The sequence below is a fragment of the Pteropus medius genome, unplaced genomic scaffold (assembly GCF_902729225.1).
Source record: "Pteropus medius unplaced genomic scaffold, Ma_sr-lr_union100, whole genome shotgun sequence".
Taxonomy (NCBI): Eukaryota; Metazoa; Chordata; class Mammalia; order Chiroptera; family Pteropodidae; genus Pteropus; species Pteropus medius.
Window position 1 is genome coordinate 2331110 of NW_024349801.1, and position 10933 is coordinate 2342042.

General features: G+C 57.2%; 2 protein-coding genes across 3 annotated transcripts in view; one reads left to right on the forward strand and one right to left on the reverse strand.

Moving 5' to 3' along the window:
- CYBA (cytochrome b-245 alpha chain) overlaps positions 1-1180 on the forward strand; it is a 7775-nt gene extending 6595 nt beyond the window's left edge. The window contains exons 5-6 of one of the 2 annotated variants that reach the window (XM_039888676.1): positions 17-98; positions 744-1180. In XM_039888676.1, coding sequence (XP_039744610.1) covers positions 17-98; positions 744-977 — 316 coding nt within the window. In that variant the 3' untranslated portion in view covers positions 978-1180. The remainder of the gene's footprint in view (positions 1-16; positions 99-743) is intronic. The other variant, XM_039888677.1, reaches the window with a different exon arrangement.
- Positions 1181-3155: 1975 nt separating this feature from the next.
- On the reverse strand, positions 3156-6342 carry IL17C (interleukin 17C). Its single transcript, XM_039888678.1, has 3 exons — positions 5346-6342; positions 4695-5029; positions 3156-4139 (listed from the first exon to the last, which is right to left on the reverse strand). The coding sequence occupies exons 1-3, from the start codon at positions 5346-5348 to the stop codon at positions 3878-3880; spliced, it is 600 nt and encodes a 199-aa protein (XP_039744612.1). The 5' UTR covers positions 5349-6342; the 3' UTR covers positions 3156-3877.
- Between the last annotated feature and the right edge of the window lie 4591 nt (positions 6343-10933).

Consider the following 10933-nt stretch of genomic DNA (forward strand, 5'->3'; position numbering starts at 1 on the left):
TCCCACCCACCCCCAGGCTCTCAGTACCGGCTGGCTTCCTGCTTGCCACCATCCTGGGCACAGCCTGCTTGGCCATTGCGAGCGTCATCTATCTGCTGGTGAGTGTTGTGGTCTGTGGTCAGCCCCGCTGATGCTCAGCTCCTCAGCCCCTGCAGCCTCCTGTAGGCTGAGCCAAGGCCAGGAGCCTGTGTCCTTGCTCAATCTGTAATGGGGACGGTGGTGACCCAAGGGGCCTGAGTGCATTTTAGCAAGTTCCCTGTGCTGCACACTTTTCACCCCCCAGCAGGTCTAGTGCCCTCGGGGAGGCTCCAGTCCAGGATGGGTCCAGGGTGAGTGGGCCCCTGCCCTCCTTGGCTGCTCTACTGGGCCTCTCCCACCGTGTGTGCTGCCTGGCCTCCTAACTCATGGACACACAGGTCTGGCCTCTCTGTCCTGCTCCCGGGGAGAGCCTGGGAATGTGTATCTGGAAGTGGTCCCCAAGGGATCTTTCAGAAACCCAGGGATTCCTTGCCCCCTGCCTACTCCATGGAACCAACCTGGCATGGTGGAATAGCTCCAGTTTGGGGTCAGGCAGAGCCAGGTCCTTGCTGTGTGGCCTCAGGCCAGTCACTTAACCTCTCTGAGCTGCAGTCCCCTCAAGTCTTATTGGATTCAGACCTGGTACTGCTCCGTACCCTGGTGGGTCAGGGAGTGCAGAGGCAGGGGCCAGTGTGGGGGCAGTCCCTGGAGGCTCATAGGCCTAGCCCCTCTGTGTCCTGCAGGCAGCCACCCGTGGTGAGCAGTGGACCCCCATCGAGCCCAAGCCCAAAGAGCGGCCACAGGTTGGAGGCACCATCAAGCAGCCGCCCAGCAACCCCCCACCCCGGCCGCCCGCTGAGGCCCGCAAGAAGCCCAGCGAGGAAGGAGAGGAGGTGGTGGCAGGGGCTCCCAGCGGCCCCCAGGAAAACCCCATTCCAGTGACAGATGAGGTCGTGTGACAGACACCGTGAGCTGCTCCCCGAGTGGCTGCTGTCTCGAGTAGCTCTTCTGGGGGGGCACCCAAACCCAGAGGGTACCCCCTTTCCTGCCCTGCAGAACCACAGGCCCCCTTTTGGTGTCATTCGAAGCAGCCTGTCATCCTTCTCCAGAAATTATGGAGCATCTGCTAGTTCATGAAATACAGTATCTGGAATTCCAAGTATTTGAGTTTCTACTCTGGAAATGAAACTCCTGGGCCCGGGAGGAGGGAGTGTGTGTGCCCTCACCAGCTCTCCTGGACCTGCTCGGACTCACCCAAGGGGCCGAGAGAAGAGGTAAAGCGGATTAGCAAGGGAGAGGGCAGGGAGCCCAGCAGGCCTTCACCTTCGTGCCCTTTCATCTTGGTGTCACCCCAGATGGCTAGGCCAACCGGAGGGCAAGGCTTCAGACCTGCCCTGCCTCTTCAGTCCTGAGGCTGCAAACACACACCTCTCTCTCTCTCTCCCCGAGCCCCCATCTCTATTCCTCTCTTTTTCTCTCTCTCTTACCAGGGCTGGGCGTGGTCCTCCTGGTCGCTGCCTGTTGCTTCCCAAGCAGGAACCCCTGTGGCCCCCAAGCTTTGCCTGGCTTCAGCTCACACCCTAGCTAGGAAGCTCCTTCCTCCTCGGTGGGTTCTCCCCAGGTACCCACTCCCCCGAAGTCTGGAAAAGTCCTTTAAACCCTCACCTCCTGTTTGCCCTACCACCTCTCAGCAAATCCTACTTTCAAAACTGGGGGTCCTCTAATGTTCTAGGGCCAACAACACTGCACCAGCCCTGCCCCAGAAAATGGCCACTCCGGCCTTCCAGAAGGTCAGTAAAACCTCAGACCCCCTCGACTTACCCTTTATCCACTTCATACCCTGTGAGGGCTCTGTCTTCAGTGTGAATCTGCCGCTTGTCTTCTCCACACTCTGCCCTGCTCCTTGCAGGCCATTCCCAGCACTGCAGCTGACCCTGCCTGTGCCTGCTCAGAACCCACAGGCTTCCACAGCCCAGGATGGACACCCTCTATACCTAAACCCCACGGTCACTTCCTGCTTCCTTGGTTCCAGCCACAGTGACCTCCCTTGACCATCAGACACAGGCACACTGCCTTCTCAGGGCCTTTGCACGGGCTGTTCCCTCTGCCCGGAGCACAGGTCCCTGGCTGGCCATCTGGCCTTTGCTCAGGTGACCTCCAGGGGGAGCTCCCCTGAACCGGTTTGGAATTGCAGTCCCTCCCCCTTCCCTGCTTCGCTGTCCTTAATTCTTTCACCGCTAACCGACCAAGCACTTTACTGGTTGTTCTGTGGTGGTCGGTCACCTGCATGCGGGCAGGCAGAGATCTGTCCATTTTGTTTACTGCCCTATTCCCAGTTCATAAATAGGTACTGAGCCCTCAGTCCTTCCAGGCTCAAGACAAAGATCACCCGGCCCCTCTTCCTGGGTGCTTGCCCATAATAGGTGTTAATCAGTAGGTGAAAATGATTGGCCAGGCAGGGAGATGCTGACAACGGCCTTGTAGCAGCCCCCCTGCCCCCGCAGCCCAAGGAACCCTTAGAATCGATTGGGCCTATGCGTTACAGCTGGGGAAACTGAGGCTCCACAGGGGGTTGTATCTGAGCCGGAACTACCCCAAGGCCCCTTCCACAACTGCTGAGGACACGCACTCCTGGGATCCTTAACTAAATGCCTTCAATTTTAACATGCCAAATGTGCTAATCCAGGAACCATATAGTGAAAGTACAGGCCAGGTCATCAGGTGGCCAGTGGGGCACCTGGCCTGGGGGTGCTAGCTAGCTTTGCTGCCCCTAGACTGGCAGGTTGCCAACAATGAACAGAAGCCCGAGCTGGTGTCCAGGCCACGGCACTGGCTTTTGGAACTGCCTGGGCCTCTGCTGGGGCTGGGGGATAATGACTCAGACACCTGCAGCGATGCCCCACTGAGCTGACACCCTCTAGGAGTTACCCTCAGAAACACCTGTTCCTCAGGCAGAGAGGTATGTCCGTAGGTGCTCACTGTCACAGCACAGGCCCGGTCACGCCCTTGGCCGGTAGGTACAGGAGGGCCTGCCTACATCACCGCTGGGCTGTGGGAGGGAGGCCCATCCCTGGGACCCAGAGCTATCACTAGGAGGTATCACCAGGTGGAAACCACAGGTGCCAGCAGGGCACGCCTCTGTTCCACTCTGTTCAAAGCCTTTCCCCCATCCTGGATGCACTAGGGGTTTATGCAGAGACCTTCCTGGAAGGATATACCAGAATCGGGCCTGCGGCTGCCCCTGTGGGGCCAGCTGGCTGCCAGCCAGGCAGGGGTGAGGGTGAGAAGGGTGCTTTCATCCCTACATCTGTGCCATTCAATGCTGTGCTCTGGGGGCTGTTTATCAATTTAATATTTACATTTACCATATATAATAACATATTTACATTTACTATAAATAATTGTTTTAGAAATACAGGGGGGCTGGGAATTAGGAGCTTGGGGTGGCCTGGACCAGCCTGAGACCAGTGATAGGATGAGGGGATGAGGGGAGCTCAGGGGGACCGCCAAGCTGGGAACCAGCAGAACACCTTTTCTGTTGTTTTAAGAAGTTCTAGAAGAGTAACAAGGTTCTTTCTAGTCCAACTTTTTGTGACAGGGTGTCTGAGTATCCAGGTGGGGCCCGAGCAGCACAGAGTCACCTGGTCCTTCCAGTGGCTGGTCTACACTGTTCTTAGCTCAAACCAGAGGCCCAGAGCCCTGGTACCTGCCCAGGGACCCCGGGCAGTGGAAGCAGAGTCACTTAGGGCATATAAATAACCAATAAATACTCATAAATAGGAGGGACCCTCTCCACAGAGAGATCCCCACTGTCCAGTCTGGGAGGTGATCCCAGGGGGGGAAGAGCTGAGGCTGGCAGTCACCACGCCGCCCTGGGCAGGACGCAGGTGCAGCCGACGGGCACACGGATGGACTCGGTGTGGAAGGCGAAGGCCCCGGGAGTGGGTGTCCCCGTGGCGTCCTGGGAGCAGGGCCGGCGGCGCAGCACCAGCAGGCTCTGGTGCAGCGGGACGGAGTTGAGAGCAGCAGTCTCTCTGCCGGTCTTGGTGCTGATGCAGCCCCTGCACAGGCACTCGGCAACGGCCAGCTTCTGCGGGTAGCGGCTCTCGTCCGTGTCCACGCTAAAGGGACAGATGGATGAAGCTGAGCCCCAGAGCCTTGACGGGTGCATCCCTCTTTTCCTCCCCACCCCCCATGGCTGCCTCATGTGCTCAGGGGTGCTGCTGGCCTGAGGGCTGAGGCATCAGGATGGTGCAGGGCATCCAGTGGGCTGGCATGCAGTCGATGCTCACTGGGTGAAGATGACCCGTGACCCCAGTGCTCTCCTAGAGCACAGAAGCTGGGGTAGAGGGCTTCCAGAAGCCCCGTCCGTCCCCACTGGGCCTAGCCCAATCTCTATAGGGGCTCAAATGGGGACTTCAGAATTTTCCCAAGTGACCCTGATACCCAAGGTCTGGGCTAAGATCTTGGAGATAAGAGTGGAAAGGAGGAGCTCATCTGATGGAGCCCCACCTCCCATGGGGGCTGGCTGTATGGAGGTCAGCATACTTATCCCATTTAACAGGTGAAAACACTGAGGTTCAGGAAGGTTCAGGAAGCCAGTACCCAGAGAAGGAAGGGAGCCCAATGCCACACAGCAGAGATCTCAGTGCCCAGGGAGCCCCCACAGTCCTCACCGGTATCTCCAGGGAGAGATGGAGCGCTGGTGGATGTCAGCTTCCAATACTTCCTCGGGTCGCAGCACTGGGCACCGGGTCCCAGCCTGGGGTTTCTCATGCCGCTTCCTGCGGTCCACCGCCTCCAGGCTGGACACCAGGGCTACAGGTAAAGACTGCTCCCACTTGGCAGCTCGAGCCAGCATATGTGCTGGGGCCTGGCCTAGGGGCAGCTCCTCGGCTGAGTAGCAGCGTGGGGTCCCATGGGTGTGGGCGTGGGGGCTTCTCCAGAGTGAGGTTCCATGGTGGGCCAGGGTGGCAGGCAGCCAGAACAGAAGCAGGAGGCCAGAGAAGAGCTGATGGAACAGGTGGTAGGTGGTCAGGGAGTGCCCAGTGAAGGGGGCACCTTGCTGCCACTCCGACTTTCCCTGTTCCCTATGGAAAGTTGGGGTACAACCCACCCTTCACAGCTGGGGAAACTGAAGCTCAGAAAGGCTAGCCCCTTAGCCCTAGCTCTCCAGCACACCAGGGCTCCTGGGTCCTGGCTCCTGCCTCAAGATTTGGGGGGCTTCCTGGACCTCATCCCAACATCCTTAGCTTGGGGTTCAGGAAACCGCCAACCCTTCTGGGCCAGATAACACTGTCCAGGTGGGTGTGTGGGGAGAGGCTCACCATTGTGGTGGTGGCGGCTGGGCCTGAGCGGCTGGTATGTCCCTGGTGGCAGTCCAGGACACACCTGGCTGTGGTCCTGGGGTGCACCTGGCAGTGGCCGGCTCACAGCGCCCTTTATACTTCAGCCACACCTGGGGAAAATCCTGCACCGCTTCCTCCTTGGGAAGTGCCCAGCTGCTGCTTCCTCCTCCCCTCCCCACCTTCCTCTCCTCCCCAGCTCAGGGCGGGCCGGGCCCACCCTCAACTCCAGCCCCACTCTCACCCCCACCAAATTGTCACTGTATTCTGTTACCCTTCCTCCCTCACCTAGAGGGACCCTATCCCAGGCTAAGCACCTGTAGATGGAGCTGTAAACAGGTCTTGCCTGTGACATTCTCAAACCCTCTGTAAAAGGGTTTTACAGGCTGAGTATTCTTTTGCAATTTGCTGTTTTGATTCCACTTATATGTTTTTGATATCTGGACCTAGTAACCTGGGTACCTGGGGCGGGGTTGCTCATTCCACGCCATGGCACAGCGCTCCTCCAGGGTTTTCTCCTGTCCCCTGTCAGTGTATATGAGGTTGGCTCCATTTTTTATCTAAGATGATCAAGATCAGGTGGACACCAGTGTCTTTCCCCTTCTGCCCATGGGGGAAATGTTCCAGGAGAGACGTGGGGGGCTGGGACAGTGAGCGTCTTCAGGTTTCCACTTGGGCTCCTGTGGTTTTATTCAACAAAAGTTCAAGCTAAAAAGTCTGAGATGAAGGGGGTGAGAATGCCTTGGAAACTTAGGTACAGTGGACCCTAGGAAGCTTTATTCAAGGAGGCCCTAGAAGCCTACCTGTGCCCCACCACTCAGTGCTGCTGGCTGGGAAGGAGAGTGCTGGGGGGGTGCCTTTGTTATCCTGAAAAGGAGAGAGTTTGGAGCCAGATCTTGCAAAGGCTGAGGACCTTGCCTGCCCTGGTCCTCTTGAATCAGAGTCTAACACAGCAATCCCCAACCTTTTTGGCACCAGGGACCGATGCTCCTATGAGAATCTAGTACCTGATAATCTGAGGTAGAGCTGAGGTGGTGATGCTAGTGCTGGGGAGCAGGTGAAGATTAAAGGAGATCCCACGCTGCATTGGCCAGATGGAAACGCTGTGGCAGCAGGTGCTGCTTCATAACCGTTTTCTCCACTTACTCTGAATGATGGATGGATAGATGCATTGAGTCCCCAAGGCTGCTTCTCCCTACAATGCCCTTACCCACCCACCCACCCACTGCTTGCATGCCTCCTGCAATGGGGAGCTCACTCTCTGTATTAGTTTGCTAGGGCTGCCATAATAAGGTTCTACAAACTAGGAGACTTAAAGCAACAGAAAATTTTCTCTCATAGTCTAGAAGCCATAAGTCCAAAAATCAAAGTGTCAGCAGATTGGTTCTTTCTGGGGTCTCAGTAAGGATCCTTCCTGCCTCTACCAGCTGCTTGTGGCTGCTGGTAAACCTTGGAGTCCTTGGCTCATAGACATATCACTCCAACCTCTGCCTCTGTGTTCACATGGCCTCCCCTGTGTATCTGTGTCTTATAGAGATACTCACCCTCATCCAGGATGATCTCATTTCAAGATCCTTACCATAATTACATCTGCAAAGACCTTTTTCTCAGATAAAGGCACATTCCTCGCAGGTATTGGGGATAGGACTTCAACATATTTTTGGGAGGGGATACAATTGAGCCCAGTATACACTCTACCAGGATGGGGCCTGGATGCTTGTACTGTGGGTTAGGTCAGGTGGAGAGAGAGACCCACATTAGGCTGAGCTGAGCCCTCCCTCTCTGCTGGAGCACTTGGGGGGGCCTCAGAAAAATTTCAGTCCTTCCTTCCATCCCCAAAAGGTAATGCGAGCCCCCTGTGGGCATGGACCATGTCCCAAGCACATCCTGGCACCTTGGAGCTCTATAAATATAGCAGAACGAAGGGAAGAGAGGTGAGTCTGGACTCTCCTGTGGGAAAAATGGGATGACAATGCCTCATACGTGGGGACACATGGAGGCCCATGCTGGCTGGACAGGAAGGCCTGGAGTCAGAGAGACTAGCTGGCAACCACATTGCTTCCTTTGGGCTGAAAAGCCCAGACACACTCAAGCAGATACTCCTGTAGGTAATGAAAAGACTGTAAAACTGTTGCCTGAGCAGGGGTTCCCCGGGCGTCCTCGCCCCACAGGAATGTGCTGGATGCTCTGGCTAGAGTGGGGCCCTAGCCTTGTCCCGCTGCCCATGCCAGCCGCTTGTGGGGTGAGTGTCCACATCTTCTATGTTCCTGTGTCTGCTCTGAACAGCCAGCCAGCTGGGTGGGTGGGCGGGAGCCGGGCTGAGTGGAGGAAACTAGGACCCTGGTTTCGAGCCCATTCTTCCTTGCAGTGTGCTCCAGGTGCTCCCAGTGCTGTTGTGGGGAGGAGGGGCAGTGAAGGCCAATCCCCGGAGACCAGCATGGGGACTAGGGGTCAGGGGTCCCGCCGTACACAGAGGTCAGAAGGACAGATGCAGGGCGAGCCGGGGTGGCACCTCATTCCTGGGAGGCTGAGGCAAGCACAGAAGTCCCAGGTTGGGCAAGACTGGAAAGGTGGCAGCCAGAGGAAGGCTGGAGTGCATCCTGGAGGTAGTGTCTGGGAAGACCCCCTTCATCCTCCCTCCTCCTCAAATCACGCCCTCACCCAACCCCGCCCTCTGCAGACCACGCCCCACCAACCACACCTCCACATTCCAGAAACACAGAATGAAGGGGACTGAGGTGCAGGGAGAAGGATGTGTGAGGAAACTGGGATGTAGGAGTAGATGCATGGTAGGACAGGTGCAGAGTCACAGACACTCAGACAAATGCAGAGACAGAGATTGGAAGAGGGAAGGCGGGGGAGAGAGAAACAGGCAGAGGCCAAGGCAGGAAAGCAGAAATGCAGGACACACAGGGACAGACACACTTCTGGTGTGGCCGGCCTGTGGCTCAGAGCCCTTACAGCCCTGGCTGGACAGAAGTGGGCCTGGGTTGGGAGGTGGCCTGCAGGAGGGGTTTGCCCCAGGCTCTTTAGGCTTCAGGTTTGAAGTTTTCCCCCATCCTGGAGGAAGGCCCAATGGCAGGGCTCAGACCCCTTATCTGTGAAGTGGGAGCGACAATACCGTTTCCCCCTTCTCCTGGGTACATGGCCTTCCCAACCACTGGGCCCCAGGCAGCCTTGTCTGCAGTCGGTCTATCACACAGCCCAGTTCTCTTGTGCGCACAGCACTTTGCACCATCAGGAATGACCTCTTTACCTCATCTTTGTCCATGACCCAGTCGTTTGGGGCTGTCTGGGGCTGTCCCTGTTTGTTTACCCAGGGCCAAGGCCAGGGCCTGGCATCCTTCAGCCCAAGCTCCTGGAACTGCCACGGAGCTGGGTGGTTGGCAGGAAATGGTGGGGAGAGGGCAACCTGGGGGAAGTAAGGGCAGGTGGGGGCCTAGGCTTTGGGGGTAACAGCAGGGGCCTGGCCTTAGGGCTGGGAAATGGAAATTTAAACCTGATCCCTTCCCTGGAGAAGAACTAATAATACTGGGAGCTGCATCAAGTGACTCCAAGGTTACACTTGATAGACAAGGTGACAACGTGAGGACAGCACTGTGGCAGCAGACAATGGAGGGACTTGGGAGGGGATAGGGCGGGCTTGCCTGAGCTGTGAGAGGAAGCAGGCAGTCAGCCAGGCGAGTTCCAGGACCAGGGAACAGCATGTGCAGAGGCTCTGGATGGAAGCATGGCAAGCAGGCAGGGAAAGGCAGGGAGGGTCAGCATCTGCAGCGTGGCAAGGCCACCACTCTAGCTGTGGAGGAGTGAGGACTGGAGGGGCAGGGGATTCCGCAGTGGCTTGCACACTCAAGGAGCAGTCTTGTGGGCAGAGATGGAACCTGAGGAACTCATAATTATTCCCACTATTTGCATGTTAACCACCTGTCAGGATCTCAGCCCTCACGTTCCCTGGAGGGCAAAGATGCCCAAGGAGCCATCACACAACAGAGGCGTCCCTTTTCTCAGACGCCTGGCCTAGAATGTTCTTTCTACTAGGCCTGGGGAGTGAAGAGTTGGCTCAGGGTGTGGCCTCCCATCCCTCCCAGGACAGGAACCTGCCTCGGCCTAGCCCAAGTGAGCCATGGCCCAAGACAGTGAATAGAAAGTTGCTAGTTTAAACTCACCTTAGGTTGGGGAAGCCAGGGCTGTGGCTCCGGCCCAGGCATTAAATGTCAGGGTCAGGTCAGACTCTTGGGACGGGAAGAGGCTGATCAGGTGGGCAAGGAGGGCCGAATGCAGAAATCTCTGTGTTCTCACCTGTGGGCTCCTGACTTAATTAAGCAGGGCAGTCACTGCCTAGCTGGACTGCAGGGTCCAACGGCTCAGGGGCAGAGGGCACAGGGACAGGCTGGAGCTCAAGGTATCCTGGATCCTGGCTCCATGTCTTTGAAAGCCACCCATTCAGAGAATGGGGGTTTCCTTTGCTTTGATAACCAGATAAGCCTTTAAAAATTGTGGAGACACGTGACTGAGGCCACCGTGATGTACGAGGAATCTCCTGTCCTGTGCTGTGGAAGGGACATGGACATGAAATGGAAACAGTGCACTCAGGAGGCCTGTGTGGCCGGCCCACAGCGCTCCCTCCCTCCGTGTTTACGTCTAGTCTAATCGCCACGCAGCAGTGGGACCGAGCGCTGTGGAATGTGCCCTGTAAGCTGGTCGCAGCTCAGCAGGTCATACAACCAAGTGAGAACTTCAGGCTGCTGCCTCCTGATGCTGGCCCCACAGGGCCCTACTGCAGGACCAAACTGGGGGCAGCAGCCTGGGTTCTGGGGGCCATTTTTGTCCACAAGCATTTACGGCACTTGCTATATGGTAACCTGAGGGTGTCGGGGCACTCCAAGGCCTATGGCACCACTCCATGAATTTAATCCCATGAGGAAAGACTTGGAGGGAGCACTGGGGTCTCCCTGCTGGCAGTCTCGGTGGCCCCAGGGGCTCTTTGGGCTGCAGCGAGCACTGCAAAGGTGGCCGCTCTCAGAACTGCTGACATTCTGCTCTGCAGAGGATGACAGAGTAGCTCTGGGTCTAGGACTTCTCAAGCTTAGATATGGGCACAGCTGTGTGGGGATCAGATGGCATGTTTAAGGATCTGCATGGGGAACTGGCTTTGGGGTTGGGTCTGGCCCAAGGAGTGTCCTTCCTGACCTTGCTCGCCCAGGGCCTGCTGCTAGGAAAGGCTGCCACCGGCTTCCGTTCATGAAACCCCACCAGGGCCAGTTCCACCATGAGGAAGCCGAGGTGCAGTGCTCCCTGGGGGCTGTGGCCAGAGGGCAGAGTGTCTGGGCTGGTGGGTGAGTGAGCACCTACTGTTCCTGACTGGCAGCCCCCTGGGAATTGCACAGAGGTCTCAGGGGGACTCCGGGTCCTCGGCACCCATCAGCCAAAGGCTCCTAAATGCAAGGCGGGCTCCTAAATGCAAGGCAGGCCCAGCGGGTGTCTTGAGGTGGCCAGGCCCCATACCGTGGGGAGGGTAGAGGGTAGGGGGACCTAGGCACATGCAAATATCACCACCAGGGATAGACAGC